This window comes from Euprymna scolopes, chromosome 19 (genome assembly GCF_053919585.1).
Source record: "Euprymna scolopes isolate OS-2025 chromosome 19, ASM5391958v1, whole genome shotgun sequence".
NCBI lineage: Eukaryota > Metazoa > Mollusca > Cephalopoda > Sepiida > Sepiolidae > Euprymna > Euprymna scolopes.
In genome coordinates, this window is record NC_136500.1 from 36772783 (window position 1) to 36789251 (window position 16469).

At 36.6% G+C, this 16469-nt stretch overlaps 1 protein-coding gene across 2 annotated transcripts in view; it reads left to right on the plus strand.

Moving 5' to 3' along the window:
• LOC145303530 (coiled-coil domain-containing protein 87-like) overlaps window positions 1–16469 on the plus strand; it is a 175654-nt gene that overhangs the window by 55225 nt on the left and 103960 nt on the right. For both annotated transcript variants that reach the window (XM_080144985.1, XM_080144986.1), the window contains exons 8-10: window positions 7904–7985; window positions 9788–9878; window positions 13976–14060. In XM_080144985.1, the coding sequence (XP_080001111.1) occupies window positions 7904–7985; window positions 9788–9878; window positions 13976–14060 (258 nt within the window). The remainder of the gene's footprint in view (window positions 1–7903; window positions 7986–9787; window positions 9879–13975; window positions 14061–16469) is intronic.

The window sequence follows — 16469 nt, forward strand, 5'->3', positions numbered from 1 at the left end:
CACCCTTGCAAAATCTTTGAAATTACCACTTTTATAGATTTTCAGGGGCACTGAAAACGAAAATAACATTTATGAACAATTTAACGTAAAATGAGCACCCACACGTTGACCCCCACCCCCTCCGCCCCAAATTCTGTGTTTACATGGGAGGGGGGGGTGATTTTCTTAATCTTCAATATTCTTTGTGCGGTGACAGGTACGTAAATTATAAACATTTTTAAAGATTTTGCTTGAAAAATATTGTTTTTATAGTCGCAACTGTAGACCAAGCGCAAATCTTTCATCAAAATATCTTCCTAACATGTCTTTTAGCAGGGGAGATAATTTTAGAATACAAAGAGTTATACAGGTTTTGATCTTTATTGTATTATTAAGGTACATCCAAGGATGGAATATTGTTGCCACATCTGGGCAGGAGCTGCTAGAAAGAACTTGTCCTGCCTTGATAGAGTTCAAAATAGACTTTGTAGCCTCGTAGGAGATGTCCTTTTCTCTTCCTTGCAACCTCTATCTCACAGAAGAGATGTTGCGAGTTTGTCTCTGATGTATCGTTATTTTCATGGAAGGTGTTCAACTGAGCTTCAATCTATGGTTCCCCCTCACCAAACTTTCACAAGAAACACTCGTCTAGCTGTACACACTATCAATAATTCCCCCCACTCTTTATCTGTGCCTAAACCTAAACGTAGATTCCATGAACAAAGCTTCTTTCTTAGAACTGCTCACCTGTGGAATTGTCTTCCGTTTTCTTGCTTTCCGGCTGACTACAATATGGTTGTGTTCAAGTCTAACGTAAATAAGTTCTTGATGAGCCGTTCTATATAAGTTATCAAATTTACCAAATTTTCATTACTAATGATTACTTTATTGTCCAATGTCTACTGTACACTCTTTAACACTTATCCTTGAGTGGCCTCTTGGCCTTGATAAGTGGTGATGCCTATGTAAAAAAAAAAAACCCCAAAAAAAGAAAACGCTCACCATATCATTTTGAGAACACAAAACATAATAACAAGGACAGTGTAGCAAAAATTGTGTGAACGCAGGCTTACCTCTTAAACAGCCTCAGTGTGCACTTTGCCAACACAGCGTTATGATGCTGAAAAGGGTCCAAGATGGCGCCTGCAGCGTTATATAACAATGCCGTCTCGTCGAATCTCGTGTGCTCTTGCGCACATATGCAAATATGCAAATTATTTAGAGGACTGTCTTTTATAAAAACAGGCCACTGAAGCAGATGACAGAGAGGTTGAAACGAGTCTATAGAAAGTACTGACGGACGACACTGCTGCAGTGACCTAAAGTTTTGTGTGCTCTTTTTTTTCTTTGCAACGTCGAGCTATTCCGGCATACATTTTTTACCATGGACCGATTCAACCTGAAGCTGATACTCGAGTTTGACGGGTTCCCAGTTGGTCCTTCGGTGGTTGAATGGCTGGAGAAGGCCGAGCGAGCTTGCCGGTTGTGCAAAATTAAGGATCCAGCTATGGTCATCCCATTGAGACTCACTAAGGGTGCTTATGCCGTGTACTGGCAGCTCGGGGATGAGGTGACAATGGAGCAGATAAAACAAGCATTGTACGGAGCATTTGATGCAGACCCTTTTGTTGTCTGGAGGCAATTCTCTGAACGTCGGCTTGGGTCAGGGGAGACTGTGGACGTCTACCTGGCCGACCTGAAGAAGCTTGGTGCTCCCTTCAAGTGGTGCAAGTAATCAAATATTGGCATGCGCCTTTTTGTCTGGGCTCCCGAATGACGCCAGTTGGCTGTTGCGGGCGTCGACAAAGCTCAATGAGCTTTAGTTGGAGGAGTTGTTGGCTAGAGCCCGAAACATCCTAAAGGATGATATGGAGCAGGTCTCGACAGCAGTTGACGCACTGGAATCGCCTACAGACAGCCCACGGTGCTACAAATGTGGTGGCCCCAACCACTTCACTAGAGACTGCAGAAGCGGTGCGAAGTGCACCCCAAACTATGGTGCATGGAAACGAGGACGCTGTCACCGATGCGACAAGCCAGGACATGTAGCACGGAATTGTCCGGGAAACGAGTAAAGGGAGGAAGCCGTGGTGCCAGCACCCTTCCCAAAGCAACATTGAACAAGGTGCCTCCTGTAGTGATAGTGCGAGTTGATGGGTGTAGGAGCTCAGGTCTGGTTGACTCCAGATGCACCCAAACTCTCATACACAAGAAATGTTGCACCACATAGACGAAACAGAAGGTCCAAGTATTAACAGTTGGCGGAGGCTCGCTGGTATGTTACGGTGTGAGCATTGTCCATATAAGCATTAACGATGGGCCCCCCGGTGGCTGTGAAGGTGTTGGTGGCCGACAGAGAGCTTCTTGGATACGACCTTCTCCTTGAATGGACACTATTACACAGCTGAGTGGAATCACTGTGGACGGCACCGGTGATGTGAGGTTTTCCCAACACAAGGAACAGGTTTGCGTGGCAATCACTCTTGATGAACCCAACTTCCACGTGGAATACGACAAGGGCACAAATGCGTGGACCGCATCCTAGAAGTGGTCGGGCGACCAGCCACCAGTGTTCTTGTGGAATTGGCTGACGGAGTATCCACCTCCTGCGTGGCTCAGGGGGCAGTACAAGGCAGAACTCCAGGTTTGGATGGATAATGGCTGGCTGGTTCCATACTCAGAGGATGAGCTCGGGCCACCAAGGGGGCTAATCCCCCTGATGGCCATTAGGCAAGACGAGAATAAACAGAAGGTCTGACCCATCATGGGTTACCGGGAACTCAATGAACACATCGACCCACACACGGCGGGGGCTGACGTCTGTGCACATAAACTGAGGGAGTGGTGGCAGCAGGGGGCATACACAGCAATCCTGGACATGCGAAGAGCCTACCTGCAGATACACATCGAGAAATCGGTGTGACCATTCACGACGATCGAGATCAAAGGGACTCGCTATTGTTTGACCAGGCTGGGGTTAGGCCTGAACATGGCCCCAAACATTATGACAGCGATTATGCAGGCGATCCGGTGTCAGGATGAAGCTGTGCAACAGGTGACGTCGTATATTGACAACATTTTTGTGAATGAGAGCCTCATGTCTGCCCAGGCGATGAAAGAACATTTGAGAGCTTCAGGCTGTCATGCAAGGAGCCAGAGCGCCTGTAAGATGGAGCGAAAGTTCTTGGCTTGCATGTGAGCGGCAGCGCAGATGGACTCTGCTGGGGAAGAAGTGGTGACATCCCGGAAGTTCCATCCAACATCATGCGTCGGAGCATTTTTTCCATCTGTGAAAAACTGGTGGGCCACTTCCCTGTGTGTGGGTGGCTCCAGGTGGCGGTGGCGGTCAAAAAGTGACGTGTGAACATGTCGACAGGATGAGACGATGAGGTGCATGATTCGTCCCTACGAAGCATGCTGGTAGAAGCTGTGGCCAGAGTGACCGAGGATGACACCGTGCGAGGGATCTGGTGCATCGACAGGAGTGAGTTTACAGATGGGCGGATGCCAGCTCACTCGCCCTTGGCGTTGCTCTTGCAGTCGACGGATTTATCGTAGAAAATGCCTGCTGGCTTCGGCCAGAAAATGACACTGGGCACATAAACCTGGCTGAGCTTGATGCTACACTCAAATGGGTAAATCTGGTGCTTCAGTAGCAGGCCAGAGTGCTACACATCGTCACAGACTCTATGTGCATGCATCAGTGGATAGCCGATGCCTTGAGTGGGAAAGCATGGTTGACAACGAAGGCATCAGCCGAAATGCTAATACGGAGACGACTTGCTACCCTGACCGAGATCATGAAGGAATTCAACCTGGTCGTAGATGTGACACTGGTGCAGTCCTGTCAGAATCGCGTTGATCGCCTGACCAGAGTGCCATGCCGTTGGCTGAACATGCTGAAAGAAGTGGACGAACCGGCACCTGTGAATTGCGCTGCGGTTGGGCGTCGGCTTAGCCTGGACCGTGTTGCTGATGTCCATTGCCAAAGCAGACACCCCGGTGTAAACCGAACACGTTACTTCGCCAGGCTGGTGGACCCCCATGTGTCAAAGAGAGATGTGAAATCTGTTGTGAGGAGCTGCGAGACCTGTCAGTCGACCGACCCAGCACCCGTCCGATTTACCTCCCCTTGGAACTCTTCAGTGTTTTTCAGCCCAACATATTTTTGTCTAAGTATGTTTTCTTTAAAAAAATTTTGGTCCTTATCATTTTTCATAATTTTTGGATATATACATTACTGTAACATGACAATTAAGTGAAGAGCATTGGTTTGCCTCGAAATTCAATATTGAAAATTTTGAATTTCGCTTTTATAGTGTAGTTGCATCAGCTAATTTTTTTCTTTTTGAAATTGCATATATGTGCACAGGTTCAGCGACTTTCCTTTTTATTCATCAATTGCTTCAGGAAGCGTCTAGATTCATGTTGACTTTAACTAATTTTTGAAAAGAATTATTGAATTTTCTGCCATATATTTTTATTGTGTTTGCCAATTGTCGGCTTCTGTGATTTCATTGGCGAAGCATTTCAGCCGTTTGCATAACCTGTCAAAATATGACAAAACATGGTTCATATTCTGCATGATTACTGTAATATCGAGGAAGATGGTTTCACAAGAACAAAACAGATATTACATTACCCTCAAATTGAGCATCAATCCATATCAGTAACCTCCATACTTTAATGGCTCTTGGACTTGATAAGTGGTAATTCATAAACAAAAAGGATACTTCTTCATTATAATAGTAAAATTTGAAAATCGAAATATTGAATTTCAATTAAAAACCAATGGTATCTACTTAATTATCATGTCACAGTAATGAGCATATCCAAAAATTACAAAAAACAATAAGATAGAAAATTAATTCTTAATGAAAATGGTTTTTGAGACTGAGAAAATTGAGTTTTCCTAAATAGGCCTAAGATTTTCAAGGTTTTTAAAAAATAATTACCTCCCGCGTTACAATGTGTACTCTCCTGCTAATATTTTTTTTAACAAAACTCAATTTTCACAAATTTTCTTCAGAAAACTATTTTCCGTTAATAATCAATTTTCTACCATGTCAGTTTTCATAATTTTTGGATATGTTTATTATTGTGACATAACAATTAAGTAGATATTATTGGTTTTAGTTATAACTAGCGAGGGGTACCTGGCGTTACCCGGGTGTTTGGAGGTGTGTGAGGGGGTTAAAAAAAAAGTGTAAGTATGATGATCGAACCCAAACCGTTGAGGCAAAGTTGTGAAAAAAAAAGCGTGCGACGTTAACCATTGCCCCACTGCGAGATGCTTACGGAAACACGTTTGAATTTATTTAATTACTTGGATTTAGCAGGTGCTCGTTTTAATGAGTTGATGAGGTCAAGTTTGACTGCGGAATAGTATTCATTTACTGCCGAACGCTTCCCCCCCCCAAAGATGTTATAGGAAAAACATGCGGCGAGCGACAAATATTGAATAGTTATCTTCCCGAAATCGAGCAAATTAAATAGACAGGCGAGCTTCGTTGTTAAGTGTGAGATATTATGATTTATATGTGATATAAAAAGTTTTAAAAAGTTGTGAAGCGAGCGACCGCTTCTCTGAAAGAAGCCTTTTGTAGACACACAGAAAAAGCGAACACACATACATACATACATTTTCGCTTTTATATTTATAGATTAAATATTTCGATTTTTAAATTTCGCTATTCTAACAAAGAAGTGCTAAAAGAAAATCTATTTATTTAAATAGCAATTTCTTTGCCTTTAATCCAAAGGGAGATAATTCAGTATGTGGAGAAGTAAATGCTAACATCTGGCTGAAGTATTAAATTGTTTGTAAACAACACAATGACTATTTCTTTTCAAGTGACTCTAATTATAGAAGTTGTGGATCAGTTTGAAAGTAAATAAAAAATGATAGCATTATTTTTTATGGTCAGGACATTCTAGTCTGTATTGAAAGAAAATTGTGTAAGTTTTTTTTTGTTTTGTCAAAGTATTTCAGATAATAACCACTCAAGAACTCACTTTGCTCTAACAACGAAGAATAATTTTATTTTATTTTTCTATGCGAATAGTATCAGGAAAAATTTCCATGAACATAGTGCATAGTGCATATGAGCAAGTGCAAAAATATCAGCAGCAGCAAAGGATGGCTGGCTTGCAAAGCGATTAGCAGCAGGAGTAGCTGAAAAATGCACATATGCAAATTAAGAAATGTGCACGATGTGCTCAGGAGAAAGAAAGTTGACGTCAAAGACAGTGGACATATAAGGCTGAGGACGAGAATGGGCTGGCTGTGGCCAGCATGCGGTCAGAGGAAGAAGAAAAGTGAATGCCAGACAAGATGGACGATGGTGAGAGACATTTAAGTGGTGTCGAGATGGGAAAGTAATGGTAATAAAAACGTTTTGTAGAAAAAGAAAAAAATGCTGACTCAGATTTTTATTTATTTCTTTCCTCTTGTTTGTTTATAATGGCAACGTCACAAACAGAGCTACTTTACAAAGGTCTCCCATTTGTAGAACACTTATCAAGGCCCAGATACCACTTGAGGATAAAGGTTAATTAGTGTATGGAAGTCAATCAGAAAATATCGTTGTAATCATTAGTAGTAGAAATTTGGTAAATTGGATTACTTAAGGAGGATGGCTCATCAAGAACTTGTTTACGTTGGACGAAGATAATCATATTGTAGTCAGCTGGAAAGCACGCAAATGGAGGAGAGTTCCACGAGTATGCAGTTCTAAGAAAGAAGCTTTGTTCATGGAATCTATATTTAGGTTTAGGCACAGATAAAGAGTGAGGGAAATTATTGATAGTGGTTTCAGATAGACAAGTGTTTTTCATGAAAGGACCATAGATTGGAGCTCAGATGAGCACTTGCTGAGTAGCATTGCCACAGAACTGCTTCTTGGCAGACTACAACATCCAATGTCAATAGATTCCTGTCATATATTGTTCATATAAGTAACCATTAATCATCCTTAACTCTCTCATAAGGTTCTTCACCTTTTCAGTAACCTTCCTTCCATCTCATTAACCTTGTTAGCATTGTACTGCAAAGAAGTCAAATATGTAGTAGTTTTGTTTTTGGATCTTACAAAGGACCCACAGCAATCATTCATTTGAAAGTGTTACATTAAAATTCAAAAGACATCTGTTAGTTTGCTGTTTTAATATTTTTTTCTTTTAAAAGTCTTAAGAAGAATCGAATAAAAGGATCAACGCTCGTTCATTTTTGTTGAATCAGATTTGTTTGAATTTTTTCTATAAAAGAAGCAAATGTAATATTTTTTTACCTTCAAATTATACATTGTATTATTTAATCTTGTGTTAATTTGGATTATTCAAACTACTGTTTGCACTTTTTTTGCAATTTTCTCAATGATTCAGCCAATGTAACTTCTGATCTTCTTCAAAATATCTTGTCAAACTTGAGAACTTTTAATCATATGTACCCATGGTAAAATGGATAAACTACTAAGTAATAATCAGTTTTCTTTTGTCTTTTTACAAGAGAGTCATCACTTATCAAGGCCTGTAGGCCTCTCAAGGATAAGGGTTAATATGTGTAACAGCTCAGTTATAAGTGACAGTCTTTTGAAGGTGATAAACGTGATACTAAGACTATAATTAAGAATTACTTAAAAATTTTATCCAGCAAAGGTTGATAGAAGAAGAACAATAAACTTTGGATTAAATAAGTGTTCAGTTCAAAATTCTGAGTTTAACACGAAATTTCTGAGTTTGACAAGATGCACCTGAAGAAAGTTGGAAGTTACATCGGCCGAAACGTTGTGAGAATAACATCCAAGACAAGAAGGGTAGTCCGAATAATGCAAATTACCAAAGCCCATCTCATAATATTTCATTTCGTATAATTTTCTTTTGTTTGTTCTCAACGGATTTCTGCTTATCTTTTGATTCTTTCCAGTTTTGTATGAAAAAGGAATTTTTTCTGGGACTGCCAATCTCTGTCGACTGCGAACACAACTCCTTTTTCATGTTGATAAAATGTATGAATTTTTGGTTTTATTTCAAATCTTTTTGTGATCAAATATAACCTACATTATTTTTAGTAGCAATACACACGGATAATAAAACGCTTTGGATAATCACAGATTTCAAGCGGATTCTTCTAAAATAGTCATATTTTAAAAACCAAAGCACTTTAAGTTTTTGAAATACCACCGTTTTGTTTGGAAATGAATGTACTTTCAAATGAATTAATAAATGATAATGTATATTATATATTTTAAGAGTTTAAGTAAATAAAGTGATCAAAATGTGAGCATCATAAAACAGCGTTTTCGGTAAGATTTTGTAATGACCCCCCCCCCCCCATCCTCGATTTGTAAATGCTTAATTATTTTTTATTTTGCATATTGTTCTTCTAAAGTGTCCTCATATCCAGATTGCATTTTTGAAATTCACCAGCTGTTACAATTAGGCTTTAGTAGGATGCATTCCAATTCCTGCTGTAGCTGTTTATTTGAACCTGAAATTATAAAAATTGGTTAGTCATCTCATAAGATGTATAGCAATAACATACTGAATTTTCAAGAATCTTCAACAATTTTAAATGCCGGTACAAAAAATGTCTGGAAACTTATTGAAGGCATCTTGTATATATATATTCAAGTAAATTTCATCAAATAAGACATTCTGTGTTTATTTTATCTATTGATCAACTTTCCAAAGGTGTAAAAAATAAGTAAAACAAAATCTTTCCAACACTATTTGCCGAGCTTCAGCTTCCTCTGTGAAAATCAGGTTGTCACCTATAAATCTGGCTTCTATCACAGCAGTCTTTATGCTTCAGTGACAATATAATAAAAAAATTTTTTTTTAAATAAAGTCATGTTTTCTTGAACAACATTTTCCATTTATTTTTTAAACTTTCAACTAATTTTAGTCATTTGCTTCAGGTATGGTCAACCCATGCATATGATTTGGATTATTCAGAACTTTATTTTCATCTTGGTTGCTATATTCGCAACGTTTTGATTGATGTCTCCTCTGAGCTTCTTCAGTTACATCTAAAATATGTCAAGAGTTTGACGTAAAACTTCCCATATTTATCTTGAAGGTTCTCAAGTTCAAAAAGATGTGCCTGAAGAAAGTTGGAGGTTATATCGACATTAACGGTGGGAATGTAATGAACAGTATGAGAATAGTAGTTGCAATAATCCAAACAATTCAAATTATAAATCCTGACTCCTCAAAAAGTTGTGAGACACATGCCTTTAGTTTGATTAAATATAGAAAGCATAATTGAAAGGAGGTTTCTGTAACATTGAACAAAATAGACAAATTTTAATTGGAAATAGTTTACGTCGCATAATTCAATTCAAATCACATGTAGCCATGATCATGTAATTAATGATCACAGAATCTGAAATCACAGCTTTGTTTAGGAGTTAGCCACATCCATTGAAAGCATTATTTTGTAAGGTTAAAATGAAAACTTTTGTAAAGTAAGTGAGTAATGCTGTAATCTTTTTTATTAGATGCAATAAATTTTATTTTTTAAACACTTTTGGTAGAATCCACCCTAATCATAGAAAACTTTGTAATATGTGTTTTTTTTCCCCCTCATTTTAGATGGTGATGCTAAGTCCATATAGCAGGTGATTCAACTCTGAGATTCAAAACCCTGACACCAGGCCACTGTCAGTCGTGGCCAACTGGTGTTAAATATTATATCATCTGAGTTAACAAAGGGTGAAAGGAATCACATCGCTTTAAATGAATTCATTTATTTACAAATTCTACAACACTGGTAATCAAGAGAACTCAATTCTGCCTTATTTTTCAGTTTTACAATCCAAGGAGTGAAGCAAATGTTTATGAATACAAAAGATTCAAAGAAAGAAGATTCTCTGGGAAAAATGAAAGAAGGTTTCAGGGTAATTTTATAAAATAAATTCTTATCGATTTTGAAGAAAATTTTATTGTAAGCTTTAGAATGTTTTGTTGTTTTATCAAAGTCTCAAATGATTGTCCAATCCTCATTTTTATCAGCTACTCATGATACAATTAACCAAATGACATATCTGACTTCCTGACTTGCACATATCAATGCTTACTTGTCCGGTAGTTATCTTCCTGACGGAGAGCAATCTCACATTACATTCAGAATTTAATTCAGTAACCATAAAAGATACATCAATTAATGAAAAAAAAATACATTTATTTGTTTAGTCAAGTTTGTCTTTGGGCTGTAAAACAAAAAGTGAGGGTGAAGGAGAGTAGGACATCACTTCATTTAAACTTGATTTCACAACATCTCAAATCAATCTGGTTGCTCTGTCTTTTCCATCCAAACTGACAGCTTTCTCACATTCCTTATGCATTTCCACCAAGTTTCGGTTCTCATACTATCCAATTACTCCAAAATGGTTAACCACCTGAACCCTGTCAGCCTCATGCCTAAAGTACATCCTGTTTACTTGTTAAATCTTTGCACAAAGATAATTTAATCAAATGATTACTAGCTAATGTACCCATTAATATCTAACACTTCTTCCAAATACAATATCCTAGAATCCCATCAGCCTTGAACAGGTAACATCATGGGTGACTGTTTCATTGGTTTCCTGTTCTCATAATTACTGGCTGATATCATAATCCTACTGACCCTTTCATGATCCCTGTTTGAAACAAAAATATCTATCTCTCTTCACACACACACACACACACACACACACACACATTTTAGTCATTCAAATACCATGCAATTTGGATGTGAATTTTTATATCCTTTTCATTAACTTCCCTTACTCTATGACATTTAAATACTCAAATAAATTTTAATTGTGATTTTCTATGTCTAACTAACTTTAGCAAATAAGGTGTAAACCATTATAATTATTTGCTAATATTTTCTCCTCTGAAGAGTTGGTAGACATCGAAATCCTATAGGATAAGGAGTTAAAATATTTCAATTGTATTCTTTGTCTTACATAGACCAATAAAAATATTTTGATTTGAAATTTAAACATTTCACGTCATAAATTTTTAAATTTATTGAATGACTAAAATTTGATTTATTTGCTCTATCTTGTATATCAAGCAATTTTTATTTAGGTGGGATAGTATTTATAGAATATTAATGCCAGTAATATTTTGTAAAACTTATAATCATAGGTTTCCATACCAGTTGATTGTTAGATAATTTTATTCTGAAGAATGAAGTATATATATATATATATATATATATACATAAAATAATTATTATCAAAGAGTAAATCTTTAACAAAGCAAAGCTTATCCAGATAAGAAAAGCTCAACACTGTTAAGAGGAGCAAACTTCTATTATTAATATTAAATGAAAATAAAAGTTATAATTAATTTATTTAATCATCAGAACAATAAGGAAAAGTAAAGAGGAAAATTAAAAAAAAAAATATCCTTCCAATTTACCCTGATATATTGTACCTACTTTTAATCATTTTTATCATATTATACTATGCCTTCATCCTCAGTTTATATCTAAATGTTATTAAGCCAGTTTTTCTATATTTGCATTTTGTATAATTCTGGCCCTTCTCCTCTTCTGAAGAGAAGCATTTAGCTTTGAAATGCCATGGGTTTTTTCTTAATTTTCCCCTTTTAATTTTCCTTATTGTTCTGATGTATAATAAAGTTATATATAAAATTTTTACTTATCTTTCATTTATTATATATATATATATATATAAAGATTTTTTTTCTTCGAACATTGAATTATATAACAGAATATTAGTGAGAATTAATAAGATTCCTTACATGCATAAATTTACTTAATAAATCAAAAATCAAACTAATAAGACAACTTTGAGGAAAAATTCAACATTATTCACATAGTTTGAGTGATTCTAATGCTTTTCTCCAAATTTTATGTCTTTTTGTATAACGATTTGTCTTTGCCTTCAAAATACACCTCAACTTCTAATATCGGCTTTTATTGGAGTGAAATTTCTTGTTGTTGTCCACTTAGCTGATTACTGATTTGACTTTGCAGCAAATTGGTGAATTAATATCTCATGCATTTTGTCACATATTAATGCAAAAAATCATTTTTTTTTTTTTTTGTGCTAAAACAGTTGCAAACACTGATGATTCAGAAATAATTATCATGTCGTTTTTTTCTTGATTGACTGCAAACAAATGCAGCTTTCGGTTTTAAGACAGTTTTCTCAAAATGGTGTACACACTGTGTTCTGCTATCTCCAAAAACTTCAATTTATAGTCAGCCAAAATAAGTTTGTGGACTTTTTGGTATTTTCCAGGAAAACTTATAAATTAGGGAAACCTGAGCGTTTGGTATTATTTGTGTCTTCACAATTGTATTTAAAGTTAGCATACAAGGGGCGTTCGAAAAGTAATGCCTCCTACTTTTTAATCTGCCTGAATGGGTCAGAGTGATTGCAAATTGCATTGTTATGATGACGAAACTTACTCATTCATGACCTAAAAATTTAATCTCTCTGTTACAGATATTGATAGTGTGAGACTCTAAGAAAACTACTCCTGTCATGAAGCAGAGATTTGTCGTTGAATTCCTCCACACAGAAAAAATTCAACCGATAAACATTCACCGGCGCCTGTTAAACGTTTATGAAGCTGAGTCAGTTGATGTCAGCATAGTAAGGAGAGGGGTTTGTCAATTTCAGAGTGGCGACAGAGATGTGAATGACAAAACATGTTCTAGACTTTTACAACCGAGGCCTCAAAATAGGCTGACAAAAGTGCATCGAGAATGGGGGTGACTATGGAGAAAAATACATTCTGGAGTACAAGAGGTTGTTTGTTTTAACAGTACTACTCTCATCTTCATAACTCTTCAATGTTTTAGTTTTGGAGGTAAAAATAAGAGGCCTTACTTTTGGAATAACCCTTATACCTCTCTTAACTGCTATTTCTGATGGAGCAATGTTTGAACGCTTATTCTGGCATCGTTTGCAGTCATGGATTTTTTGCTTGGACTCGAGCAATAAGTCTTTAAGAGAGATGCAGTTTGAGATTGTACAATCCTTTTACAGTGAGACTTTGCATACAGATTCCCTTACAGGAGGTATTCAGACATCATTATGCTTGTTTCATTTCTGTTTATTTTAGGCTTGACCTTTACTCCTGATCTTAAATGGAATACGTACATCAAATCTGTTGCCAAGGCCGTTGGAAAAATGGTCGGATCCTTCTATCGATCCAGTAGATATCTCACTGCTGATGCAATTTTCTATCTATATAAGAGCCAGATATGTCCAAGGATGGAGTACTATTGCCACATCTGGGCAGGAGCTGCTAGAAAGGACTTGTCCTGCCTTGATAGGGTTCAAAATAGACTTTGTGGCCTCGTGGGAGATGTCCTTTTCTCTTCACTGCAACCTCTATCTCACAGAAGAGATGTTGTGAGTTTGTCTCTGCTTTATCGTTATTTTCATGGCAAGTGTTTGACTGAGCTTCAATCTATGGTCCCCCCTCGACAAACTTTCACAAGAAACACTTGTCTAGCTGAAAACACTATCAATAATTCCTCCCACTCTTTATCTGTGCCTAAACGTAGATTCCATGAACAAAGCTTCTTTCTTAGAACTGCACGTCTGTGGAATTGTCTTCTGTTTTCCTGCTTTCCAGCTGACTACAATATGGTTGTCTTCAAGTCCAATGTGAACAAGTTTCTGATGAGCCGTTCCACTTAAGTTAACAAATTTTCCAAACTTCCATTACTATCGATTACTATATTGCCTTTTTGACTACTGTACACTCTTTAACCCTTATCATTGAGTGGCTTCTCGGCCTTGATAAGAGGTGACGCCTATGTAAAAAAAAATGATACTTGATCACCTCTTGTCGAAATACGCAACACTATAAGGTGAGAAGTAAGAGTTAATTAAGTAATCCAGGGAAGGAAGTAGCACTCTCCCCTGCATCTTTGTGTAGTAGTTAATGAAAAGTGAGCTATCAGTTCGCCCTCAACTATGGGTGCTCATTTTACTTTTATTTTTCATATACATTTCAGATTATAGAGCAGACACCATCGATCAACTTGGCCAAATTAATTCCAGTGTCCCTTAATCCACTCTCAGAAATGTATAAACAAGAAAGTAAGGTTATACTTTTAATTTCAATGTATCAAATTTTTTTTTAAAACGAGGAATGGTGATAATTGTATTTGGCAGTTGTATGCGACACATTCTCATCATTTTAATTATTTAAAATTTTTACTATCATCACTTTTTCAGATCCTAAATTGTTTTTGTTTTTTTAATAAGTGACATGTATAATTTTTACTGTTTAATAATTATGTTTAATGTACAATTGCTTAAAATTCGGAAACTGTTGTGGGAGTACAAATCACCCCTATTTGAGAACTAAGTGGAATCAACCAGTCCTATGAATACCACTGGTTTTAGAGACTAAATGGAGACATTCATACCATGTTTAACCACATGCTACAAACACGTTCCTCTCATACCACTTTAGTAGCTCCTGTATTCTTTATGATAAATATATATTATATTTAGGTACTTGTACAGTTTAGTCAAGACATTAAAAAATGAAAATATCGAAAAAAGTTTAAATTGTATGTATCCATTATGGAATGAAGTTCTCCAAAAAAAAATTTCACTTAATTTCATCAAGTAGTTTTTTTTTTTTGTTTTTTTTTACAGCGAAAAAACAATTTGTTATGATACCGAGCAAAATGTTCGATTTCTAGGAAGAAAAGCTAGTATTAAAGATGGGAAGGGGTGTCAGCGCTTTAATAACTGGAGTTATCTCCCTTTGGCATTTCTAAAATTCAAACAAAATTTTTTTTTAAATCCAAGATGGCTGCCTTCAACGCGCTCTCATAAAAGCGTGTTTTTCCGCTGTAAAAAAAAAAACTACTTAATGAAATTAAGTGACATTTTTTTTTTTTCGGAGAACTCCGTTCCATAACGAATACATACAATTTAAACTTTTTTCAGTATTTTCATTTTTTAATGTCTTGACTAAACTGTACAAGTACCTATATTTATACACTTTACACTACTTGTGGCTTTTTTTATTTGTGACCCCTAGCACGGGTCTACAACAGAAACAAGGTTTGTAAAATGCATTTTTGCAGGAACATTCAGTATCCACATACTCCCGCCATGATACCAATATCAAAAAGTTTTCTTGTGAACATGACCTTGTAGGAGTCATAAACGATAACAGTAATTTTCTCTCATAGAGAACAGTATTATCATCATCATCATCATTATTATCCATAAAGCTGAGACTTTCTGTATCCCAAAATAGCTTCTTCAGAGCAAGACTTTTTTTCTTTTTCATATATATGTATGTACCAGGTTGACAAGAAAGTTCTTTTAACTTTTAAATTCAGATGAACATATCTCGGCTCAAACAAAAAATTATTGATCGAAATATGCACCATCAGAATCAACACACTTTTGCCAATGCAAAACAAGTGTATTTATACCAGTAACATAAAAATCTTGCGTTCTGGTAGTGATGAAGTCGCTGGAGGCGTTTTTGATATTGCTTAAGTTTTTTAAGCATTTCTCATGCAGAAAGTTGTCGAGATGCCTGAAAAAGTGGTAGTCAGTATGTAAGAGGTCTGGAAAGTATGGCAGATGAGGCAGTTTGGTAGCCCAATTTGTTCAACTTCTGCAGGTTCAGTTTAGGCATTGTTGTGGAGGAGAATTGGGCCTTTTCTGTTGACTAATACTGGGTATTGTTGTCGAAATTTCTGATACATTTCATGCATTTGTTGATAGCATTGTCTGCCGTAATGGTTTTGCCTGCATTCAAAAAGCTGTAATGGATGAGACCGGTCACAAACCACCAAGAAGTTAGCATAACCCTCTTTTGGGACAACTCTGGCTTTGGGAAGTATTGTGGAGCTTTGTTGGCATCTAACTACTGAGCTGAGTATTGCTGATTGTCGTAAAGAACCCACTTTTTATCGCAAATCACAGTCTGGTCCAGAAACGGGTCATTCTTGTTGTATAAAAGAAGTGAAGATGACATTTCATAACAACGTTTCGTTTGGTTGTCATTCAATTTGTGAGGCACCCATTTATCAAGTTTTTTTTGTCTTCCCAATCTTTCCAATCTCTTTCAAGTGGTTGGAAATTGTTGTATAGGTTGAATCTAATTCAGAAGCAAGTTCTCAAACAGTTGTGCATAGATTGGCTTTGACTAAGGCACTTAATTAATCATTTATCCGATGGCCCATCACTCCACTCATCATCTTTAAGACTCTTGTCGCTGCCATAAAATTTTTTCAACCACCATTGTGCTATGCGTTCAATAGTGGGCCAAATATTTTGTTGGTATTGCAAGCTGTTTCAGCAGCTTTTTGGCCTAATTTAAATGATTATATAGAGCGAAAACGTTCTTTAAAATGATATATAAAGTAAAGGTATTATAACAAAAACTTATTTGAAAATACTTCATTTGAAATCAAAAGTAAAAATTCTGCAAGAACTTCCTTATCCACCTAATATGTACGTAGTAAAGCAATA